The sequence below is a fragment of the Pecten maximus genome, chromosome 2 (assembly GCF_902652985.1).
Source record: "Pecten maximus chromosome 2, xPecMax1.1, whole genome shotgun sequence".
In the NCBI taxonomy this organism is placed as follows: Eukaryota; Metazoa; Mollusca; class Bivalvia; order Pectinida; family Pectinidae; genus Pecten; species Pecten maximus.
Window position 1 is genome coordinate 37865829 of NC_047016.1, and position 27702 is coordinate 37893530.

General features: G+C 36.3%; 1 protein-coding gene across 4 annotated transcripts in view; it reads left to right on the forward strand.

Annotated features, from left to right (window-relative positions):
• Positions 1-4734: 4734 nt before the first annotated feature.
• LOC117321991 (protein SCAI-like) overlaps positions 4735-27702 on the forward strand; it is a 31836-nt gene continuing 8868 nt past the window's right edge. The window contains exons 1-10 of one of the 4 annotated variants that reach the window (XM_033876667.1): positions 4735-5036; positions 9748-9843; positions 10275-10361; positions 19386-19490; positions 20756-20852; positions 21339-21437; positions 22414-22569; positions 23221-23361; positions 25223-25403; positions 27036-27132. In XM_033876667.1, coding sequence (XP_033732558.1) covers positions 4927-5036; positions 9748-9843; positions 10275-10361; positions 19386-19490; positions 20756-20852; positions 21339-21437; positions 22414-22569; positions 23221-23361; positions 25223-25403; positions 27036-27132 — 1169 coding nt within the window. In that variant the 5' untranslated portion in view covers positions 4735-4926. The remainder of the gene's footprint in view (positions 5037-9747; positions 9844-10274; positions 10362-19385; positions 19491-20755; positions 20853-21338; positions 21438-22413; positions 22570-23220; positions 23362-25222; positions 25404-27035; positions 27133-27702) is intronic. The other 3 variants (XM_033876669.1, XM_033876668.1, XM_033876670.1) reach the window with 3 other exon arrangements.

The following is a 27702-nucleotide window of genomic DNA, read 5'->3' on the forward strand; positions in this document are numbered from 1 at the left end:
TGACGCGACCACGTATTGTATTGATACCAGAGGCACTTACATATAAGATATTAATTTTTCAAAAAAGGCATGATATGGCAGAAATCTGGATATTGTTGACATGGTTGACAACTTATTACGTCACGTGCAAGACGACATCCCACCTTACTTCAACACAGGCGTCTGTTTCTGGTTAGTATCAATTGAAAAAAATAGCTGCCCCTACTCCTACTATATCAACAGTAAGACTAGGGGTTGATACTTTTTTCTATAAATACTATCTAGAAACAGACGTCTGTGCTTCAATCGACTAAAAATTAAGAAAAGGTATGTTTTCAAACTAACACAAGAACATCTTTCTTTACCAACCGCGACATTATAACTACGATTTTTTTTTTATATCCAAAGCACACTAATCCGTGAAAACAAAGCCGAATTCCTCCACCAGGACACCATTTCAATACGGGGTTGAAATGTAAAGCGGTTATATTTTAATCCAGACGCACTTCACATTTGTTGACAATCCGCAACGAATTTGACAGTACAAAAGAAAACGTTCATATAGGCAAGGGCCTTGGAATCGCACTTGAAAAAAAAAGAGAAAAAAAGAGAGAGAAAGGCAGTAGCATACTTTTGCCACAAAGTTGGAACAAAATGTTTATATATGATCCGTTCTCGGCAGTTTGCTGGAATCAGGACGAAAATAAAGAAAAGTATAACATGAATAAAACTCTCATCACATCAGCTTACTATAATAGAGAAAGTTAAACGTTTACCAACACTGTTTACTTTAGACTGTTTATTTATCTAACAAGACAGGTCTGCTTGTAGTTTTATTTAGCATTTGTACATATTGCTATTTTCTTTAAAAAATACATAAATATTACATTTCTACACCAAATATAACGCTATCTGAAAATGAGAGGAAAATACATCTCGTATATGATCAAATGTATTCAAATTTGACTACAAGTCGTTTGAAAGTGAATTAGAGAAGTAATAAATGTTCTATATTATTGACATCTAAGATTTTCAACCCGAAAATACAACAAAAAATATGTCATCAGGATGTGTTGAGATGTTCGTAATGATGGTTGTACCAGTCACAACGTATAGTTTGTGTCTCATATACCTTTTTTCTGGATTTCCGTTTCAAAGATAAGCTGTTTAAAAAATCAAATACAATTCACATTAGGAAGTGAGGATGAATTCAGCTTAAAACTATCCTCTGCCATTTAAGGAAGCAAGTTTCTTTTATGTTTAATGTTTTAGATACACCAAACTAAAAAAGATAGAGGTCAAATTATTAAATAAGAAAGAAGGGGAAATAACTCATATCAAATTATATAAACCGTTTGCAAAACGCTGATTTCCAAGCTTGAGTCAGTTATCAACAAGGCTCAGTAAAATTAACCTCCAATTCTTACGGTATGTGAAATGTCGGAGACTTCTGAGCTAGTCTCCTTTATGGATACTGGACACCTGGTATTGTAAGTGGTCTAGTCAGAGGCCAATGTTTTGGGGTTTATTTATTTATTTATTTTATATGGTACAACTCGAACAGGGTTATCATAATTAATCATTACTTGGCAGGGAACGCAACCATTCAAATCTAAAATCTGGTTGGTTAAAATGGGCTAAAGAAAATCCGAAAATTTCAATTCGTCCCGCAAGATCCATCCGTTCAGAGACAAGTTAAAATGGTAACGAAGCTCCCCGTTGGTTGCCAGATACATGCATGTGAAGTTAAAACAAATTCCGAAAATAACCAAAACAAAACTAGTTCTGATGTCCAACGGTTAAACCCAAAATTTGGTAAAACTAAACAAAAAAAAATATATCCCAAGTAATTTCAACAATCTGGTTCTATTTTTACTTAACCAGAAGTCAAATATCATATATCAAAAAAGTATGTGGAATATTTCGATAAGTCTGAAGCGAATTTTATGCAGAAAAAAAACACCACGTCCTAAACATGATAAAATTAAAAGAACATTATCATCATTTTGTCGTAACTTTACTCCGAGACATAATTATTGTACATTTGTGGACTTTAAGAAACTTCCCTCAAAAGTTGGTAAGTTTTTGTAAGTTTCCATATGCCAGAGGAACAAAATTAGCACACCGGTCATTGATACTAACCATTTTATATGAAACAATAAAGGCTACCCTCATGTATCCTGATGATGCCAGGATATATTTCAGTGAGGGAGCTTTGAAGGCATTTCAGTTTTCAAATAATGAGGACAGTATGTACTAGTAATCAATTTCTATGACGTTTACAATAATACAATCAAGATTTCCCCTGCAAGCGATGTAAACCAGATATAATGTACCGTATATTCTCATTTATGTTTCTCTAATAAATGTGTTTAAAGATTAGAAAATAAATTGAAATTGAATTTCTGCCTGACACGAAGCACGCTACCTAGAACGAGCACGAGTGTATATTAGAGAGAGATTACTCGGCAAGAGTATTTATACCTGGACACATAGAACAGAGAAGGTAGCTGGAGTTAGTAGCTAGTATGAACCAGTCAGATATATGGTATATTACAATTGATATTCGATATATTATCATGCTCCATATTGCTGTAAATAATAAAATCTCCTTTGTGATATCATTGCCATTTTCATGAACTTCCAATCTGTCTCTTCTTTCACTCCACCGGAAAAAAAAACCCACCGGCCTACGGTCAGTACCTGGCAACTGCCCCACATAGGTTTCGAACTCGCAACCCAGAGGTGGAGGGACACCTTAACCACTCGGCCACCGCGGCCCCTCTTAAAGAGTTGTGAGATTGATGTTGTGAAAGCATGTTGTTGAAGTGAGAGATCTTGGAGACATATTTCAATCTGCAGACTAAAAAATGTGTCAGAGCTTAACTCTTGTTCTGGTCAGAGAGAGTCAATATATGTTGATTCAGCAGAGAAAGAATTGAAAAAAAAATTTAATGCCATGTTTCATTAATACAATGTTAATAAATTTAATTTAATTGTTAAAATTTTGTTTCTCCTTATTTTATTTTCAGTCCGTAACTTCCATTCAAGCTCATGGTCAGCACTGAATTCTGAAAGAAAGCAATGATGAAATGGTTACAAAAAGATACAATTATTAATTTACTGGTATATCATTCTTAAAACGAGGCTGAATGGACTTTACAAACATAATTATTAAACTGGAAGACAAATCTGCAGAAGGAAAGCATATTTAATATATTATGGCGTCTAGCTGACCCTTGAGTTTAAGCAATTTAAAATCGTGAAAGAAAGGTTATTTTCAATGTATTTCCAATATTATAAAGAAACTTAATGCTGACACATCAAATACACTCGTCAAAAACAAACCCGGAGGTTTACTGGATGCCCTAATATATTATTACTGGAAACAATTAGGTTACGAAAAAGAGAGAATGCAGTACATATTAGTAATCACCTTTCAAAAAGAACACATTTGGATATTTGTCCTATAACATTGTATTATACCGTTTTGATGTATGCAACGTGTAATATGTCCTAAAAATCTTAAATCGCTCACAAAAGTGCTCCCTTTTTTAGGTAAGTGACTTGCCCTTTTTAGGTCAGTGACTTGCCCTTTTTAGGTCAGTGACTTGCCCTTTTGAAATCCTAGCTGGAACACTATATTGTTGCATTGAAACGCAATATCATTGCGTCCGAATAAATATTTCGTTCGCATTCGCACACACAATTATTTCATTCGTACAATACAATATTTAATTCGTGCTCAATTGTATTGTATTTGCATGAAATATCATTTCATTCGCGCGCAGTAATTTTCGGATTACGGTTCAGTATATTATACTTGCATTTTAAGAGTACGAAGGCGGGTGGACAAAATATTTCATCATTTTTTATATATATATATATTTTTTTATCTGATAAGAGGAAAGTCAAGATTTATGAAATTTTCTTTGAAATATCTCAAAATCCACTTTCTATCAATTCGTCTTTGTTTTATTTTTGTTAAGTTTATAATTCTTTTGGTTATGACGGGCCTAATGGATTTACTCTGAAAGTGGGTCCATGGCAGCATGTTCTTATTTACTTTGGTGTAATCTTCTACAGAATCTCTCGGACAAACGTTTATCTTAACAGTCAATGAAAACTGCTACGAGCTTTCGAAAAAAAGTTTCCCCTATTCAAGCAAATATTGCACTATTTTGGTTTTTATTTCTATCATAATATAAAACATATTTAAGAACCAAGTTGAGGCAGAGACCTATGTACTATATATACTAGTATATAGGTCTCTGGTTGAGGTCACCGCGTATTTTGCGATCGGTCAGTTTAAAGAGATTTTAATACGAAATATACAATTGTAGGTGATTATTTTCTGTCTGTAAAATATTTGGAACACATATTTACATTTTGATGTTATGTGTTGGATACTTTATGAATTTTCACCAATAAATATTCGTCTGTGTCTGGGAAGTGAAACTGGCACGAGAGGCTTGTTATTATTAAACGAAAGAAGTAGAATCTGAGCTAGTTGTGACGTTTTAACGGGAATTTAGTTCGCTGTCCAGTTCGCTGTCCTGCAACATGGAGTGCCTGTATATAATAAAATACATCCCTGTCTATAAATAAAAAAATAAAGACGCATTTAGTATTACTAATATCACTTTTTTTACGTAGGGAATATTAGTAAAACAGTTCATATTAAAATCAATTGGTCCGGAATTCCCCGTATCCCTTTCCACTTTTAGACTGCATACGTAAACGTTTCGTCGACCCAGAAAATTCACACTGTCAAATAATGTTAATTTTTATAAATTTCGATTACTGAGGTGAAGGAAGGCTATTGTTATTCGAGTATTGCCGTAAACGCCCTCTCCATGTAGTCTCTGATCTCCAAAGTGTTTGTTTGTTGGAGGTGTTCCTCGTTTACAGTGTTGGTTTGGTTCAAGATCGCCGCTACACAACAAAATGTCGATCGCGGATGGCAGCCTACCTGCCATGGACGAAACTGAGAAGAAAGTGGTGAATGAATTTTGTCATTTGCTGGAGAAATCAAAGCAATTATTCAACGGACTTCGGTATGGTTTCATTTTCAGTCAACCCTATATTAATTTCTTGTGTATTTATTGTATTTGAATGCTGCATATTGTAGACATGTGCTCACACTTGTCATCCATGCCGACACACATAACATTATCGTCTGCCAGGTTTCCGGATAAAATTGACATGTGAGAAATTCATTTTGGTGGCTTCTTGTGACCAATTGTAACGCAATAGCACAAGAGAAAATATTTATTTGGTTTAAACTTAGTATTAACCTGTACAAAACTTTATTTGTTATATAGATTATATACTGAGACTTCATGTCAATTTAATGCAATACACAACCTATCCAATATACAATATTAACATCATAATGTGGTCTTGTTTTTTTTCTTAAGAACCTCATGCATACAATATTACTTAAGCACCCACTGTTAATGGAATGTACATGTTAAACACTTAAACAGGTGGGGTATTTTAAGGTATTTAAAACCCATTAGTAAATCAAGAGGAAATGTGTATTGAGCACTACAGTCATGTGTATATATAACGTATACCTGTATATTATATATACATGTATATACAAAGGACTGTTGTTGACCTAACAAGAGTGTGTTTGTTTTTAAATCAGAGGTAATGTTTATCTTGATTTGTATTACCTTTTCAATATTGTGTGTTTCTTTTGGTTATGGAGTACTATTTGAATAAGTGCTTTATTAAAAGAAAAAAATGTATGTATAAGATTAAGGAAGTTTATTTTACTTAGATACCATTTATATAGAAACTTAGTGAGTGTATTAAATGTAGTTCTTACTGGTGTTATATACTAATGTTATTGAAGTAGTTTGGCAAATAAAGCACCCTTTAATTTGATATATATATACATGTATATATATATACCAGATATAATGGTGTTACATATATACATGATGAAAAATTACCTGGCCCTGCCTGGCTTTGTTCATATACCCGGTATTATAACAATAGATATGTTGAAATAATATGAAATACATAATTACACATACACTATTTCTTATGCTGGTGTCAAATTTTTGCCATCACTCATTATCTAAGATGGCGATTGTCAAGAGGTTTAAAAACTCAAAATGTTCTTTTTGAGACTTGAAATATGTATGCATAATCTCTTCCGAAAAATTCCAAGAAGTTGGTGTATTATGTATATATATTGTATTCGACCTAATAATTATAAGTACACATGCCCCTATAAGCCTACTCCCACCATTTTTCAGGAAAAGAGGATGAGTGCACTACTATGAAACACAAATTAAAAAAGCTCCTTTAATTTCATCACTGATCGTATGATCTGAATTCTTCAGTCTTTTACCCAAAGACTCTAGATTGTGTTTGCTCCATAAATTTATGTAAATGAAATTAAAGAAAAAAGTTACTTTTTTCCCAACGAAATTACACATGGAAAGCTTTTCCTAGTGTATGGTTGATTAAATGCACACTTTTTTGTTGTTTTTGTAATAAATGCACAGTGTTCTTATTAGGTTGAATACAATATGTATATATAAGTAAGTATATCTGTATGTATAGGTAAGTATTATATATATATGGTATCACAGCATATCTCATAGCAAGGTTGGTTGCCGGAGTCTGAACCTTTTAAAAACTATTGAAATATTAATATTTCAGTGTCCTTGAGTTTTCCCATTCAGATGTATATGACATGTAATTAGTTATGTCATTAGTTTGCAGAAGGTAATAATTTCGCTGTTTACATACATCTGTTCAGGATTTCTGTCAATATTTATGTGTGTCAAAGATTAGTTTTAAACAAAGTTCCTTATCTTACTGATATATCTGTCAATAAACCTTCAGTATATTATCCAGACTGGATTATCTTATATATATATTATATATCGAGATTAATTGAAAGTTATTTTTTCTACCTAATTTTCACATGGAAACTTTAATTTTCCCTTACATTGTTTTATAAGCACACCCTTTTTTTGTTTTTGTAAGTGTACATGCATATGTACAGTGCACTTTTTAAACTGAATACAGTTTGTTAGTTAACATAGAAATATCACTTTGTTATGGTATACATGTAATAATGTAATAACTAAATTTATTCATTTGTTGATTAAATATCCCATCAGATATATATTAATTGATATTTATATAGAATTTTAAGACAAAAGCTTGATGCATTAATTTGTTTCATTGAAGCTATAAATTTATTCAGAAAAAAAGACAAAAAAAAAAAAAATAAAAAAAAATATGAGAAAAGCAATGTCTTCTTGTCAATGTCAACACCACAGATGATTTCCAGCTTCATATATTATGTATCAATGCTGGATACAAATTTCCTATTAGGCAAAGAATTCGTCATCATTTGACACAAGACTCATGAATTATTCAAGCTCAGAAATTAATGTGTGTTATAGGTAAATCAGTGAAAACATGTGCCATGATGACGTGATGCATTGTCTACCTGTACAGTATCTGTTAATTCTGTCCTTGAATCGATGTAAATCCTCACACCTAATTCTGATCACTTATTAATATCATTACACTTTATGAATGAGACATTCTGTAAGTAGCAATATTTCATGAAAATCATATATATATACCAGCTGGTAATGCTATAATTACCTGTGTTTTGAAAATGTGGATGTATAGTTACATTGATTTCTGTCGTGGTAAAAACTCCTGGGTATTAAACCTGTATAGATTATTGTTGTAGTGAATATATGATAGAATCTCTCTGATATATATATATATATATATATATTTACATTTACACTGCAGCCCCACTATATAACTTTACCAAGCTCACTTGAAGGTTACGAGTCCATAACTTCCAAATCTTTATTATGACGTCATTATTATAGTGACGTCATAATTGTAACGTCGGCGATAACGAAAGATGGCTGTTGAAAAGGCTGTTCCGGCTTTGACGATAATAATTTGTTCATTCATCGTAGAACCAAAATTCCTGGATATAGTCTTTAAAAATCGTTGTCAAATGTATAAATATGAGTTAAATATATATATATGTACAGTGTAATAGTGATGGTATTGTCCAATATATAGATACTGGATCCAAATAAACAGATGTTCACTGGATGCATATTACTAGATACATGATCAGTTAATTAATAGCAACAGTTTAACGAAGAGGTGTGAGATTGCCTTGAAAATTTGACAATTTAGTTGTCAGTACGTATATACTGTAGCTATTACTTCATTGATCATATAACAATGAAGATGAGCAGCTGCAGACAATTGGTACATTGATATATAGTTTTACTGTCAATTTGAATTTGAAGTGATTGTTAATGATTGTATATATACCAGTATTATCAAAATTGAATCACAAAGAACAAATTTTTGATTAATACCTTAATTATTACCAGGTAACGTCTCCACCATAAAAACATCTCAACACTTGTGAAATGCATCATTAAATCATCATTTTTAAACCTAATTTATAATTAGCGGTGGTTTGACAGAGATTATGTTTTATCACACAATGTAATGTTTTTTATTGAAAATCTATTTTTAGTAACAGACCGTCGCTATAATTGCACTGTCAAAGAAACCTGCACTAACTGCTATGATGACTATTAATTAATGTTTATCTGTAAAGCAAATGTCTAACTGTAATTTTGTTCCATACTGAAATGAAAAAAAATCTGCTATTTGCCATGAAAAATGTTGAATTGCATGCAGCAACATCATGTGACCATGAAATATAATTTTTACTGAAAAGTCATGTGATCAGGAATTGTCATACCACATTTGACATCACATGGTTTTCAATTAACTTGTAAACATTTGTAAAAGACATGGTGATTTCAAGCACTCAATTATCATTTATATTGTTTGCCTCTCATCAGCTGGCTGTAGGCTGTCAAATTGACAAAGGAATATTCCAACCCATTTTATACATGTGTAAGATTCGGAATATCTTTTAGTGGAGTCTTGGGTTAGTTAAACACCTTGAAAAGCTATGGGAATTTTCGAGTTGTTTATGTCAGCGAAAATTTTGTCTGAACTTTAAGAACTGACTGGTCTGTCACAGCAAATTGCACATGTACATATATAATATATATAATTCAAAAGAACTACTGGTAAAATTTTATCAGAGATTCGTGTGATGTTTACCGATAGTTATGTAATATTAAAAACAGATATCTCATGTGGTTCCTTGGTATATAGCAAAGCATTTTTGCCGTGTGGTGTTAGTATACATATAGTTCATTTTTTATACACATTTATACGGTGGAACTTTTGCCTATACCATGATATCAACATGCATGGAAGTTTGAAGGCATGAAATATCAGGATGTACATGTATGTAGCTGGAACCCCAATCATAAGTCATCCATGATATACAAATACATATAAAAGTTATTGACCATCCTTATGGTGAGACCTGTATGGTTTTGTTTTTATAGAATTAGTTCATCACCAAAATGGTTGATCTTGGATTGCTATAGTTTGTCTCTGTGTGTGTATATGTATCCTGGTACAAAGTATGTCTATTGTATTGTAATTAAACATGCAATCTTATATATATACAGTATAAATGCTAACGATAATGAAACAATCACCTGAAGATGACCTAAAGGCCTGAAAGCGCTAGCAATAATGAAACAATCGCCTGAAAGCACTAGCGATAATCTCATGTTGGCTTTCTTTTATTTCTGATATATATATATATATATATATGATCATGACAATTGAGAGAAATGACTTTTGTGTGTTTTACAGGGACCTGCCCCAGTATGGCCACAAACAATGGCAGTCTTACTTTGGCCGTACATTTGATGTGTACACTAAATTATGGAAGTTCCAACAGCAGCATAGGTATGTAGGGCATTGTCTTATCTTACTGGGTATCCTTAGGGTCATGTTTGAATAATAATTATTTCTGATGGAATATAAATAACAACGTTATCAGATTTCCCCTAGTTAAACTCTAGAAATTTAAACAAAGTATAAAATAACTTCCTTTGGAGAAAAAAATACAGATTATCTGAAGAAATATTATGCATGTAATTCATCTTGTATAATTATTTAACTAAAAAGGTAAGGTTTTGAGAGTAAAACTAGAACACTTATATATTTTTCATAGAACATGCATTCACCTGTTTTAGTTTCAAATATTCTTTTTTACGAACGATTTGTGACCTGGAAATTTTGTTTATATAAAAATCTACAGTGTATTATCTCTTACTATAATGTATACTTCTGAATACTAAAATATGATTTATAAAAATACCAATATTTGTTGTCAGACAAATTCTGGATACCAAATATGGACTGAAACGGTGGCAAATTGGGGAGGTAGCTTCAAAGATAGGACAACTGTATTACCATTACTAGTAAGTATGGAATTACTTTGAATATTAACTCTGGTTACACTTATGCACACATGGCAGATTTTCTCTCGATACATTTACACAAAGCTGGTACTCTGCACTCTTAAACATGAACAGCTGATTCACTCTGAATACTCTTACACACAGCTGATTTACTCTGGAAACTCTAGTTTACAGACAGCTGATTCACTCTGAATGCTCTAACACACAGTTGATTTACTCTGGAAACTCTTACACACAGCTGATTCACTCTGAATACTCTTACACACAGCTGATTCACTCTGAAAACTCTTACACGCAGCTGATTTACTCTGGAAACTTACACACAGCTGATTTATTCTGGAAACTCTAACACACAACTGATTCACTCTGAATACTCTAACACACAGCTGATTCACTCTGAATACTCTTACACACGGCTGATTCACTCTGAATACTCTTACACACGGCTGATTCACTCTGAATACTCTTACACACAGCTGATTCACTCTAGATAATTTTACACACAGCTGATTCACTCTGAGTACTCTAACACAGCTGATTCACTCTGAGTACTCTAACACAGCTGATTCACTCTGAATACTCTAACACACAGCTGATTCACTCTGAATACTCTTACACACAGCTGATTCACTCTGAATACTCTTACACACGGCTGATTCACTCTGAATACTCTTACACACAGCTGATTCACTCTAGATAATTTTACACACAGCTGATTCACTCTGAGTACTCTAACACAGCTGATTCACTCTGAGTACTCTAACACAGCTGATTCACTCTGAATACTCTAACACACAACTGATTCACTCTGAATACTCAAACACACAGCTGATTCACTCTGAATGCTCTAACACACAGCTGATTCACTCTGAATGCTTTAACACACAGCTGATTCACTCTGAATACTCTTACACACAGCTGATTCACTCTGAATACTCTTACACAGCTGATTCACTCTGAATGCTCTAACACACAGCTGATCCACTCTGAATACTCTTACACAGCTGATTCACTCTGAATACTCTTACACAGCTGATTCACTATAAATACCCTAACACAGCTGATTCACTCTGGCCATGGTACTCCAGTTGTTTGATTTTGTATCACTCCAAAACAGATAAAGAAGCAATTTTGAAAATATTACAGCTAGAAAAATCAGTTATTAATTAGTTATTAATATAACCTTGTTTCCAGTATGTTTTAAAATTTGTATGGTGTGACATCAAAAGTGCAAAGGTCTGGATTGTTATACAGTATGTGTTGGATCTGTAAATTGGAAATTTGACAAACTGGTATATAAAAGTTATTGGTGTAGGCAGGCAGACTGGTAGGTCTAACCAAGTGTGATGATACTGGGCAGCTATATGACCTCAATAATATTCATGGATATACATTCTGGACACTATCAGATTTTTCTGGGGTCTGGCAGTTGGCAAGGAAGATGAATATGTTACATTTATATACTTTTTATTATGTTTGTATAATGTATATATATATACCTTCCTTGTATGATATACTTGCATCTATAGCTGTATGTTTAGGTACTGGTATATTGTGTACATAAATATGTATAGAGATATATTAGTAGATTTACATGTGATTTGAAATTAGTTTATAATGTTTGTATATACTAAAAGAGATGTTAACATACTTACAGACATATTATAATGTAACATCACAGTGTAGTGACATCACAGTGTAGTGACATCACCTAGCGGACAGATTATAATGTAACATCACAGTGTAGTGACATCACCTAGTGGACAGATTATAATGTAACATCACAGTGTAGTGACATCACAGTGTAGTGACATCACCTAGCGGACAGATTATAATGTAACATCACAGTGTAGTGACATCACCTAGCGGACAGATTATAATGTAACATCACAGTGTAGTGACATCACCTAGCGGACAGATTATAATGTAACATCACAGTGTAGTGACATCACCTAGTGGACAGATTATAATGTAACATCACAGCGTAGTGACATCACCTAGTGGACAGATTATAATGTAACATCACAGCTTGTGACATCGATATCACCTAGAGGACATATTATAATGTAACATCGATCACAGTGTAGTGACATCACCTAGCGGACATATTATAATGTAACATCGATCACAGTGTAGTGACATCACCTAGCGGACAGATTATAATGTTACATCACAGTGTAGTGACATCACCTAGCGACAGATTATAATGTAACATCACAGTGTAGTGACATCACCTAGCGGACAGATTATAATGTAACATCACAGTGTAGTGACATCATCCTGCGGACAGATTATAATGTAACATCACAGTGTAGTGACATATCACCTAGCGGACAGATTATAATGTAACATCACAGTGTAGTGACATCACCTAGCGGACAGATTATAATGTAACATCACAGTGTAGTGACATCACCTAGCTGACAGATTATGATGTAACATCACAGTGTAGTGACATCATCCTGCGGACAGATTATAATGTAACATCACAGTGTAGTGACATCACCTAGTGGACAGATTATAATTTAACATCACAGCGTAGTGACATCACAGTGTAGTGACATCACAGTGTAGTGACATCACCTAGCGGACAGATTATAATGTAACATCACAGTGTAGTGACATCACCTAGCGGACATATTATAATGTAACATCACAGTGTAGTGACATCACCTAGCGGACAGATTATAATGTAACATCACAGTGTAGTGACATCACCTAGCGGACAGATTATAATGTAACATCACAGTGTAGTAACATCACCTAGCGGACAGATTATAATGTAACATCACAGTGTAGTGACATCACCTAGCGGACAGATTATAATGTAACATCACAGCGTAGTGACATCACAGTGTAGTGACATCATCCTGCGGACAGATTATAATGTAACATCACAGTGTAGTGACATCACCTAGCGGACAGATTATAATGTAACATCACAGTGTAGTGACATCACCTAGCGGACAGATTATAATGTAACATCACAGTGTAGTGACATCACCTAGCGGACAGATTATAATGTAACATCACAGTGTAGTGACATCACCTACATAGCGGACAGATTATAATGTAACATCACAGTGTAGTGACATCACCTAGCGGACAGATTATAATGTAACATCACAGTGTAGTGACATCACCTAGCGGACAGATTATAATGTAACATCACAGTGTAGTGACATCACCTACATAGCGGACAGATTATAATGTAACATCACAGTGTAGTGACATCATCCTGCGGACAGATTATAATGTAACATCACAGTGTAGTGACATCACCTAGTGGACAGATTATAATGTAACATCACAGTGTAGTGACATCACCTAGCGGACAGATTATAATGTAACATCACAGTGTAGTGACATCACCTAGCGGACAGATTATAATGTAACATCACAGTGTAGTGACATCACAGTGTAGTGACATCACCTAGCGGACAGATTATAATGTAACATCACAGTGTAGTGACATCACCTAGTGGACAGATTATAATGTAACATCACAGATAGTGACATCACCTAGCAGACAGATTATAATGTAACATCACAGTGTAGTGACATCACCTAGCGGACATACATTATAATGTAACATGGATCACAGCATAGTGACGATATCAACATAGCGGACATACATAATGATATCAATGTAACAATACAGCGTAGTGACATCACCGACATATAACGGACATACATATGTAATGATATCAGTGTAACAAGACAGCATAGTGACATCACCAATACCTATTGAAACCCATATAGATATAGATGTGTTCATGCTATTGGATGTATATTTTACATATTTTGTTGAGACCTTGAATTCGTATGACATATTGATAAACACTGTCACTGTCTCCAGGAGAGACAAGGTTCTGATAACTATAAATAGATGTACAAGTATAGAAGACTGAGGTCAGGCAGTTTGTCATCATAAACTGAGAGGTTTCCTAGCACTACATTTACATCACTAGAATGATAGATTATATAATCTCAGATCTTTTCTCTAGCAAAAGTATGTGGGGTTCTTGTTTTTATTTTTTATTATAAAATCTGATTTTCTTATTACATAGTAATTAACTTACGTTTTAGAATTTCATTTAAAAGGGCTTGCTTATTTTGCCATTACATATAATTACTGCTGTACATCATTCAAATTTCTCTGTATAACTCAGTAAATATACACTGGAAAAATGTTAATCCCTATAAATGATAGTGGGAATAGTCCTTATCAATGAACAGATCATTCCATGTTTGAAAATAGGCAAAGTAAATGGTATGTTGGTCGCTTATTGATAGTATAAAACTGCTCGCCTTTCTATCTCTCATCCATTAGTTATAGACTGTGTTCACTGGTAGCCTGCTAATGAAATTCTACCACTGCTTCCCGCTGAAACAAATGTACAATATCTCCAGGGAATAGCATAAGCTCCATTTAAAATTAATGGCTACAAAATACACATGTAGAGGGGATAGTGTACCTGTTGTGTATAGTTACGAAGGTGCCAAGGCTGATGGGATAGGGATCGTAGCGCGAGTTCCGCTTGCCAACCCAACAGGCAAACGGAACATTAGGGCCAATACACACTTGCCCCGTAATTGGTATAGACTGTACGTCGGAGACTTGATACTTTAATTGGTGGCCAACCTATAACAGACCAAGATGTATCGGGCACGATAATATTAGGTTATGTATATAGATAAACCTGTAATGGGAAAATCCATCTACAAATGGGCCCGGATATTAAACTGTAACATATTTATGTTATGAGGCCGCAAGCAGGCCATAGAGAGTTGACATACAAACGATAATTACATTACGGCCCTTACAAAGGAACTACTAAAAGACTGGGTTGGGACTAGATAGCCATATGAGGATTTTTACTGCCCCTTACATAATTAAACAGATGTAATTGAAAGGTCATGCAGCGACCTTGAAGAAACAACTTTTATTATATAGAAGTGGTGTATTTTACATTATAAGTTATATTTTAGTATATATAGAAAACTGAGTAAATGCTGTACTATCATTTAAATTGGAATTCCATGGAAATTTCTTTATATTAATCAGATTCTTTTGTCTTTGTTAAGTATATATAGTGTAACATTTTATGAATAGAATATAGTATGTGTCAAGGTCATTTCAAGACCTTACAATTTTAGTCATGCAGGCTTTTAGTTAAGGTCATTCAAATTCAAAGTCGACCCTACACTTTAGTCATGCAGGTTTTTAGTCAAGGTCATTCCATAACCTTACACTTAAGTCATATAGTCTTTTAGTCAAGGTTATTCCATGACCCTACACTTCATTCATGCAGTCTTTCCATGACCTTACACTTTTAATTTGACATACAAGATTTTTGTCAAGGTCATTATTTAACTTCATACAGATGTTTTAACTGCCATAGTTTGACTATGTGAATGTTGCCCCAGAGGGTTTGTAGAATGGAAAACTTGTTTCATAAATCTCATATAAAATGACAATTCATGTATGATCGTCTTTGTCTGAAATATCTGTATATATCGCTCAGAACAGTCTACAAAAAACAATGATTAGCAACACATCTTTTTTGTTTGTATTTTACAACTAATAGCTGCTTGCATGATAATCAGATGATGAGGCTGTTTTATAAAATGATGATCAAAGCTCCCGCACACCAAATGTACATTGAGAGCTCTATAACTGTAATTGTGCACCTCTTGTGCAGCACGCCCTTTCAACAGAATGCAAAACTGAGCTGGTTAGTGTAATTAATGCAATGAACATATGGTTTAAAACATAATCCCTTCAGAATATCTTCAGTACAGCTCTACAATTGATCCTGACAAGACACACAGACATGCCCTCGTTTAAATATTTTCCACTTTACCAATTTGCTTCTTATTAGTCATTATTGGCAATTTACTCACTGATATTCATTATTAGGTATAAATTGTAACAGGAAAACTGTGTGTTGTTGGTGTGCCTCGGATATGTTATACACAGCATATGGAGCGCTTCATTTATTGATTACCTCGCCCGTTCTGATCGTCTCCAGGTCAACTTCACCCCGTCAACCCTGCCCGAGCTGACTCCTACCCATAGTCAAACCAGGACTAGTAAAGTCACTCGGGCTTCGTAAAATTGCTCAGTTGAGATATATAAATACTGGATTATATATATGAAATTATTGAAGTTCTTGAAGGAACTTTAAAAGGATACCAGTGTTTTATTCTGCGTAGCTAACAAGAGGGCCGGGATATTGGAGATGAAATATTTAACAGGCACTGAAGTAATGAGATAAAGTTTACGATTGGTGGCCACGTCCTCTGGCGTACCTATAACACAAGTCATGCACGGGCCGGCAGTTGTTTACACCTGATTCCCATCAACATTGAGGGGTAGTGTTGTCATTGTGGGACCGTCCAATACATTCTGTTAGGTCTTTGTCTGAATTGGCCACTGTGAATAATTTTGTCGTCACTGTCATTGTAGTGAGGTAGATTACTCGTGCGTAACACAATAGGGTCCACTGTGGGTCTGGCCATATAAGTAACTATTTGTAATATACAAGCAACCTTAATGGCCGTATTAGGTTACCTCATTAAAGCAGAGGTTCAAATAACAAATAAATTAACGATAGCAAATGAGGAATGGTGGGGATATTCAAGTCTCAATACTATGGACAGTTGTCAAGTTCTATCAGCTTTTTTTGTGATATTTTTTTTGGACAAAAACAAATATACAGACTGTTTTTGTTGTCATCATTGTTGATGTTTGGCAGCTGTACAATATACAGCAGTATACTGTCTAGTAGGAAAACAATATATAAAATTGAATTGTGTAGCAAAATCAAAATAGCATAATTACTGATAATAATTCATACTGCCAAAAGTGCATTAGTAATAGTGCTGATGACCATATATTTTCTAACATTAAACTTGCTATTACATGTATATAGCAAGTACTATTGGCTTATTTTTAGTGAGATTTTCATGTTCACAAATATCGATATGTTATTGCCATTTGCAGAATTGGCACATGTTCAATATGTAACATTACAGTTTACTGTTGCATGTATATACCAATTTGAAAATGGCAGAGTCATGATAGCATAATAGTTTGAAACGCAATAGTATTATCATACATGTGACCAATAGAATATGTATGGTTACATTATATAATGATTGCTGGTCACATGTAGTGTGTACTACTGGTCAGCTAGGACATGATCGAAGTGAAAGACAAGTAGGACTACTGGTCAGCTAGGACAAGGTCAGAGTGACAGATAAGTAGGACTACTGGTCAGCTAGGACAGGGTCAGAGTGACAGATAAGTAGGACTACTGGTCAGCTAGGACAAGGTCAGAGTGACAGATAAGTAGGACTACTGGTCAGGTAGGACAGGGTCAAATTGACAGATAAGTAGGACTACTGGTCAGCTAGGACAAGGTCAAAGTGACAGAAAAAGTAGGACTACTGGTCAGCTAGGACAAGGTCAGAGTGACAGATAAGTAGGACTACTGGTCAGCTAGGACAGGGTCAGAGTGACAGATAAGTAGGACTACTGGTCAGCTAGGACAGGGCCAGAGTGACAGATAAATAGGACTACTGGTCAGGTAGGACAGGGTCAAAGTGACAGACAAGTTGGACCACTGGTCAGCTAGGACAGAGTCAGAGTGACAGACAAGTAGGACTTCTGGTCAGCTAGGACAGGGTCAAATTGACAGACAAGTAGGACTACTGGTCAGCTAGTACAGGGTCAGAGTGACAGACAAGTAGGACTACTGGTCAGCAGCTAGGACAGGGTCAAATTGACAGATAAGTATACTACTAGTCAGCTAGGACAGGGTCAGAGTGACAGACAAGTAGGACTACTGGTCAGGGAGGACAGGGTCAGTGACAACTACTGGTCAGCTAGGACAGGGTCAGAGTGACAGACAAGTAGGACTACTGGTCAGGGAGGACAGGGTCAGTGACAACTACTGGTCAGCTATAGGACAGGGTCAGAGTGACAGACAAGTAGGACTACTGGTCAGCTAGGACAGGGTCAGAGTGACAAACAAGTAGGACTACTGGTCAGCTAGGACAGGGTCAAATTGACAGATAAGTAGGACTACTGGTCAGCTAGGACAGGGTCAATGTGACAGACAAGTTGGACTACTGGTCAGCTAGTACAGGGTCAGAGTGACAAACAAGTAGGACTACTGGTCAGCTAGGACAGGGTCAAATTGACAGACAAGTTGGACTACTGGTCAGCTAGGACAGGGTCAGAGTGACAGATAAGTAGGACTACTGGTCAGCTAGGACAGGGCCAGAGTGACAGATAAATAGGACTACTGGTCAGCTAGTACAGGGTCAGAGAGACAAACAAATAGGACTACTGGTCAGCTAGGACAGGGCCAGAGTGACAGATAAATAGGACTACTGGTCAGCTAGTACAGGGTCAGAGTGACAAACAAATAGGACTACTGGTCAGCTAGGACAGGGCCAGAGTGACAGATAAATAGGACTACTGGTCAGGTAGGACAGGGTCAAAGTGACAGACAGGTAGGACTATGGTCAGCTTAAACTAAGCTTTGACAGGGTCAGAACTGACTTTACTGTTCCAAGAACTTCACAAAGCGATGTTAGCATAGCAATAAAAACATTTCATAACTACACAGCATTCCATTGAAATATAAATACAAGGAATTAATGTTTTTAGCAAAAGACATTATAATGCTATCACATCTATAGCTATTGATGACAAACTAACATACAGTTTTTCAGGTAAAACAAGTGTTATAGAACCAAAACTGCATTTACTTAAACATTCATGGCTTATAAAGTGAGTGAAAATGCACATATTTGAAAGCTAGTAAGACTGTGCTAATTGTATATTGCAATTGTTTTTTATGGCAAGTACTGGGAGCATCAATTTGTCATAACGCTAATCGTTTAGAATTCAGCCGTGCATTCAGTTGTGCCCCAAAATTTGAGTGCGTAAATATAATCATATTTACAGTACATACAGTGCATTTAATTTGTTGTGACATTATTTTTCAGTTTGCGTACCAGTGAGACAAACTACCTGAATGAATCGTTCAGTTTTTACTCTGCCATCCGTATGCGTGTCTACTACTCCAAGGCCAACAAGGAGGAGAGGTATGGGTGGGTTTGTAGTCCTTAGCTTATATAAATAACACAACTAGTGAGAGTTGAGTGTAGTGGAACATACTTGCCAATGTTTCTATGGGGTAATGTTTAAAAACTTTTAACAAACAAATACCTCACCCACTTTGGATTGCTCTTTCTTGATGACTTATTGCAATTTTGAAATTATGAATAATTAAAAAGTTTGATTGAAAATCCATATAACAATTCAGACTTTTTCTCTAAAATAAGGGAGGATTGGCAGGTATGTTTGAGGTAGAGATTGTGTGAGTTAGAGATGGTGTGAGTTAGAGATTGTGTGAGTTAGAGATTGTGTGAGGTAGAGATGGTGTGAGGTAGAGATGGTGTGTGGTAGAGATGGTGTGAGGTAGAGATGGTGTGAGTTAGAGATGGTGTGTGGTAGAGATTGTGTGTGGTAGAGATGGTGTGTGGTAGAGATGGTGTGTGGTAGAGATGGTGTGTGGTAGAGATGGTGTGTGGTAGAGATTGTGTGTGGTAGAGATGGTGTGTGGTAGAGATGGTGTGAGGTAGAGATGGTGTGAGGTAGAGATGGTGTGAGGTAGAGATGGTGTGAGGTAGAGATGGTGTGAGGTAGAGATGGTGTGAGTGTCGCGCTGGTGTGCGGTCGCGCTGGTGTGAGGTGGCGTGGTGTGCAGGTCGCTCTTGTGTGTGGTAGCTATGGTGTGGGTCGCGCTGTTGTGCGTCGCGCTTGTGTGCGGTCGCGCTGGTGTGTTAGCGTTGTCTGCGGTCGCGCTGTGGTGTTGGTCGCGCTGGTGTGCGGTCGCGCTTGTTGAGCGTCGCGCTGGTGTGCGGTCGCGCTTGTGTGTGGTCGAGTGGTGTGTGGTCGCGCTGGTGTGCGGTCGCAGCTGGTGTGATGTAGAGATGGTGTGAGCTAGAGATGGTGTGAGGTAGAGATGGTGTGAGGTAGAGATGGTTTAAGGTACAGATGGTGTGATGTAGAGATTGTGTGAGGTAGAGATGGTGTGTGGTAGAGATGGTGTGAGTGCGCTTGTGTGCGGTAAGATGTGTGCGGTGGCGATTGTGTGCGGTACGAGCTGGTGTGCGTCGCGCTTGTGTGCGGTCGCGTTGTGTGAGTAGCGTGGTGTGAGGTAGAGATGGTGTGAGGTAGAGATTGTGTGAGGTAGAAATGGTGCAAGACAGACTAAGAGATGGTACGCAATGACTAGCTGAGGTGTGCGTATGAGTGGACTACACCATCACATGTTTCGTGTCTTATTCCTTGGAGTATATTTGGTTTGTAGGCCTGACCTGATGGTGAAGAAGCTGAGGTACTACGCACGTTTCATTGTAGTCTGTCTGCTGCTGAAGAAGATGAAGCTTGTACGAGATCTAGTTCGGGTAAGAAATGACCCAGCGGGTGAATATTCTTAAATTGTAAAATACCAGGTACTCTAGGCCAGTAAACAGACACAATCTTATTCCATTATATCTCATAGCTAGCCTGTTACACCACGTAATATGACTATATCATACATATGCTAGGGATTTGTCTCTGTAGTAAGAGTTTTCACTTATATTCTCACAAATACAAGTTATGTCATCAACAGAATCTTACACATGTGGCTATATGTCATGCAAAATTTATTAAATGAGTTTAATAATTTGATGTGCCGCAAGCTACACTAGTTTAATGAATTCCATCCGACATTGCCATCCATGCAAGATCCTTTGTATATAACAGGAATTTGTATTGTCTAGTTGATAGAAAAGAATCAGTTAAATAAATAAATACAAATATTAAACAGATTGATTAATATTATGTAATTTATTGTCATGTTCCATCTGATTTTCTGTATGTGTATATATATGATTGATCATTTAAAGGAGTTGTCCAAACAAATAGATGACTATACATCAACATATGAACCAGAGGACAAAAGTGAATGGAGGCAGGTCTTGGATGAGATCAAGGCCTTTATAGAGGTGAGTGGGGACAGGTTATAGAGGTGATCAAGGCCTTTATAGAGGTGAGTGGGAACAGGTTATGGAGGAGATCAAGGCCTTTATAGAGGTGAGTGGGGACAGGTTATGGAGGTGATCAAGGCCTTTATAGAGGTGAGTGGGGACAGGTTATGGAGGAGATCAAGGCCTTTATAGAGGTGAGTGGGGACAGGTTATGGAGGAGATCAAGGCCTTTATAGAGGTGAGTGGGGACAGGTTATGGAGGTGATCAAGGCCTTTATAGAGGTGAGTGGGGACAGGTTATGGAGGTGATCAAGGCCTTTATAGAGGTGAGAGGGGACAGGTTGTGGAGGTGATCAAGGCCTTTATAGAGGTGAGTGGTGACAGGTTATGGAGGTGATCAAGGCCTTTATAGAGGTGAGTGGTGACAGGTTATGGAGGAGATAAAGGCCTTTATAGAGGTGAGTGGGGACAGGTTATGGAGGAGATCAAGGCCTTTATAGAGGTGAGTGGTGATAGGTTATGGAGGTGATCAAGGCCTTTATAGAGGTGAGTGGGGACAGGTTATGGAGGAGATTAAGGCCTTTATAGAGGTGAGTGGGGACAGGTTATGGAGGAGATCAAGGCCTTTATAGAGGTGAGTGGGGACAGGTTATGTAGGAGATCAAGGCCTTTATAGAGGTGAGTGGGGACAGGTTATGGAGGAGAACAAGGCCTTTATAGAGGTGAGTGGGGACAGGTTATGGAGGAGATCAAGGCCTTTATAGAGGTGAGAGGGGAAAGGTTATGGAGGAGATCAAGGCCTTTATAGAGGTGAGAAGTAACGGGTTATGGAGGAGAACAAGGCCTTTATAATATAGACAGTCAATTTGGTTAGGATATAACATCATAATTATAATTACATGACTGAAATTGTTACCAAATGTAAGTGCCCCATGATTTTATCAAATTCCTGATGTTTTTAGAATTGTGCTTGATGAGATAATCTTATTTGCAGGCTGACAACATTATCAGTGTGGTAGATATAGACTCTTCCTCCATCGTCCTGTCACACAGACTCACTCCAATGAACAACACACCTCTGGATCCCAAGGGTACACCTGTATACCTGTCACTCCAGGAGATACTGATAGTAGGAAATTCGTCAGAGCAGGTGATCACTAGATGATACTTATACTGTAGATAGGTAGATCAATCGTAAATGTTGAAGTTTGTCTATAAAGTTACTGGTAAGCTGATTATATGAGACTTGTATAACAGTTTACATTTTTTCTTGCCTGATATAAAAAGTTGGGAAAGTCAGACTATGGCGCTACTTTTACAGAGTTTGCCCGTTGTCAGTATAATGTGACTGGGTGGGGGGTCCTACTGGATGTCTTCAGCAGCATGCTTCAGTGGGGTAACACTATAAAATTGGCATCAGTTTGTGCTATCACAAGATGAACTTATACATACCACAACCTTCAAAAATACACATGCATATATCTCACCCATGCATCTCGCACACAGGGGAGGCCATCCTCAAATGACCTTAGCTGTTGATAGGAGGCTAAACATTTACTAAACCAAACCAAACATTTACAGAGGCAGCAGCATTCAGTGCTTCTAAACTGTCACTTTTTGAAGTTAGTTTGGTTGTTTTTGGGGGGTGGGGGGTGGGGGGGAATACAGAAATGTTTAGCAAAATTTGTTGGCTTAAAATAACTACTATATTGACAAAACAGAACAAATTGGACCTATAACTTTGCATGTTAATTGTATTGTAGCTACATGTGACCTTAAGTAATTTTTATTTCCACTGCAGGTGAAGTTCAGTGAGCTAACATTGGACATGTTCCGGATGCTGCAGACTCTGGAGCGAGAGCCGCAGGAGGATTTGTCCAATCAAATCTTTGATGCTTCCCCGGCACCAGGCAAACCGCCATTTGTACGTCCACACGCCTATGTAAATAAGTCTTTTCCTGTTATTGCACGCCTAGCGTAGATATCATAAGGTCGTAAAGGCCATTCATAGCACTGATGTTCTCACTCAGTACACAATCAATAGTTAGACTTTATTAGACTTTAACTGTACAAAAGACACATTATCATTTACTTTTTCACACATTGTAGTGAGTGTTTAAAAATCCATAGTGTTTTTTGGCCAAAAACTTTATCCATGAGGATTGAATTTCCATATTGCTAATACTGTGGTATACTTGTAAAATGGTATACTTGTAAAAATGTTTCCCCACTTTTCTTAAAACAAGCATTTCTAACCCAGCAATGGATCTGCATGTAGGAGGTCTTCTAGGCAACATACAATCTAAGCATTATTACCGATATATATTTGAAAAGAGTGAAAACTGGTACAGGATACAAGGGTGTAAACCTTTACAATGGTCCAGTTATATATTGTGTATTTCCATAAAGTTATGTCAACTGCTGACATCAGTTTACCTTTAGGTATTTTTACGGTAACAATTGAATGTTACATTTCTGATTGGAACGACGTCAAATTTCATAGCAATGACGTCATATTTCATAGCAACAATGTCAAATTTCATAGCAACATCCCACAAACGACTCATTTTCAACTCATATTAATTCATCTTTTTGCACTTCACTTTTTATCATCACAGTAGTGACTTCATCTTAAAACAGATTTTGATCAAACTTCATATATTGGCCATATATGTAATCAAGTTTGTATTGGAGGGGGTCAAGGTCAAGGTCACAGTCATTGTTTATAGAAAGTCTGTAATCACTCTTGCCACTTCATTTTTAAATTGATTTTTATTAAGATTAATATTTAGTCAAGTCTATAATATGAAAATAATGAGGTTAAGGTCTTAGTTACTATTGATAGAAAATCTTTGTCTTTGCTCTAGAAAATTAATTTTAAAGCAAATTTTGATCAACCTTCATACATTAAATGGTCAAGTATAAGAATACTTCAAACAAGTCACTTGGTAATGTTTCAGGTTGTTAAGGTCAGAGTCATAATTACATCATTTACAAACTCTTTGTCATCACTTTTTCAACAATATTAATTATCAGGAAATACATTTGTTATTATGATGTGTAACTAGATACTGTTGGAGGGAAACACGATAATAAGCCTTTGCCTGGTGTTAATCCCACCCATATATCCATTGTAGTTCATTGGAAATGACAAACAATGTTATTTCGTTGTCCTGTAATAAGCCAACACCAACTTAAGAGTTTTCTTATTTGATGTCCTTGTCTTGTCTTTGACAAATGATCCACACTTTAGCTGGTGTGGTATGAATTATCTCTCCATAGGTGAGTTGAGAGGCGATCTCATCTCTCATTAACGTCATGTTATATGAGCTAAGGATCCTTCCTACCAGGGACACCTGGGTGGTCGGGTGGCCGGGTGGCACAGTGGTGACACATGTAGTTGGCCAGGGTTCGACTCCCCTGTCGGATGTGGGGTCACTTGTCTTACCACGTGGGTTTCCCCGCCGAGTACTCTGGTTTCCTCCCACAGTAAGACTCCTCATGTACTTAAGTTGATTAACTTAATAACTTGTTTTGCAATAACTGTAAAATAAGTAATGTTGATACTCTCTCTCCCACACCCCCTCTCCCACACCCCCTCTCCACCACCTGTCCAGATCACTCATTCCATCCAAGGCTGAGAAGGATCTATTACTTGGTTTAAGTATTGATTTAAATTGATGAGTATAATTTTTGATGTAGACATTATATATATACAGTTTGTTGTATATAGGAAAAATCTTACTTGTAACAATTATATTTAATGGATTTATAGTGACATGTGATTTAATTACCATGATTAGGAAAATGGAGACCGGAACAATCGGAGAGAGAATCCCCACAAGTACCTACTGTACAAACCCACCTTTAGCCAGCTCAACACATTTCTTGCCTCAGGATTCAAGGAGCTCCCACCAAATGGTGCCATGCTGTTGTACATATCAGCTGATGGCTGTCTAGGCAATGCTAAACGTAATGATGATGGTAGGTTGTTACTTGGTTACTTATACATACAAATATATATTTCTAGCTACGGTAAACCTCCGGTTAGTTCGAACAAAATCAAATAAATATTGACGAACCTGTTCGAATTATTCGAAATTATGCTTCAGAAAATATGCGTGAGTTCGAACTATTCGAGACAATATCGGCGAAAATCTCGGCAGAGTAAAATCATTAGACACAAACACATCCATCGTAAATCTGATACGTAACAACGGCGGCCTGAACAATGGCACATTTATAAGTAAGTAAAATGAAAGTTTTTCATTTAATTCAATATTAATTGATCGTTAAACGTTCTTCATTTCGCGATAATTATGATGGTTTTTGCGCGAAGCCGCTCGCGGATCAGGCAATGCGTAGCTACAGTAGGCCCCAAAACAGTACAGTACACGTTTCATTTGTGACACAAAAGTTAAACATTTGTACAGTATAATCTTTGCATGATTATATTTTTATCTGAATGAGAAACTATCACTTTATTATTGTAATAAATGGTCTCTTAAATACATCAAAAGCAGTCTTCATAACCTGTTGCGTTTACGAAAGCACTATTGTAAAAATAGGCGATATGTGTTGGTAAAATTAGGTCAGAACATCAACATGTCTGCTTTTAAATATGCCCAGTCATATTATCTACAAAACATAGTTGATACCTGCAAAATTATCCATCACTAATGTGGACACCTGTGGATTGTTTTGACTGGATATGAATGCTCTTCACTTACCTAGTGTGAGGTCGCAGGTTTTCAGGTAATACCTTGATTGGCAATACTTAAGAGATTGTCCAGTCACAATTAAATAATTATAATGCTAAGTTAACACTAGTTATATGTGAAAATACACGGACGATTTCTTAGTTTGCCATACACAGCGCGAATACAAATATCGCATGTTATTTATACATTGTCGGGGCCTAAATTTTGCAATCAGCTGTCTCGTGTGTGGTGTATTTTGCAATGTAACAAAAACTGAATTAAAGCTAAAATATGTGGCATATATTAAATCACAGACGCATTCTAATGATCACGCATACAATCTTATAACCTAAACGTGCTTGTTGATCAAATTTAAATCTTGGCATTTTTTCTGGGCCGGTCATCGGGGCCGGGTCGTCGCGAGCTTTCAATTGAGTTTGCCGATAAAAAAAGACCTTACTTTACGCTCTTCATTTGACAAGTTCGAACTATCCGAAATGGTGTCAGTTATAAACAACCAGAGTTCAAACTATTACCAGCTAAAAAATTACTGTTTTTCTAGAAAAAAATGTGTGTTCGAACTATCCGCGTGCTCGAATTAATCGGAGGTTTACCGTATATTAACTGTAGTGTAAATATCTTTGTTGGAGTAATATTCCTTTTTGACGACTTTGTTTTCAAGTTGGTGAAAAAAAAAGTCTCCATTTCTGTCAGAGTTGGATTGGAGGCAGATATGTCTAACAATTTCCTGTTGACAGTATTGTTTCATTGTAACCTTTGGAAAAGAATCTTATGTAAAGTCTCAAATAATACAATTATATAGATATTAAATTTGTTGAGCTAAGGAATGGTACCAGCAGCCAAAATTTGGTGCTATGCCTGACTGAAATGTTTACATTTTTATCATCGTTTGTAGCTGCCTACGATTTGGGAGGAGTGGTGACCAACAGTAGGAAGGATGGTGACATCATGAACAGGAACAAGAGATCAGGGACACTGAAGGAGATGCATTGGTGGGTCATACAGGGATTTACATAGTCAAGGGTTGTATATAGGATATATATAGGACTAGAGCTGTGATATAGTCCAAGGTCTAGGATTATAGATGTATGTAGGATTTATATAGGACTAGAGCTGTGATATAGTCCAAGGTCTAGGATTATAGCTGTATGTAGGATTTATATAGGACAAGAGCTGTGATATAGTCCAAGGTCTAGGATTATAGATGTATGTAGGATTTATATAGGACAAGAGCTGTGATATAGTCCAAGGTCTAGGATTAGCTCTAGAGCTGTGATATAGTTAATGATCTAGGATTTCAGCTGCTGCATACTCCGTAGTCTATAGCTCTAGAGCTGTGATATACCCGTAGTTAAAGATCTAGAAGTATAGCTTTCATACTCCATATAAATAGCTTTAGAGACAATAAGGCCAATTCTGGTAATAATCTTATAAGTCCAACTATGTCTGTTGTAGTTCAGTAAAATTATTGATATTTGTTACTTCATTGTCCTGCAATAAGCCCACACCATCCTTGAGTCAAATTTTAAGTGTCAGGTTTCATACAGGATAATTATGGAAAT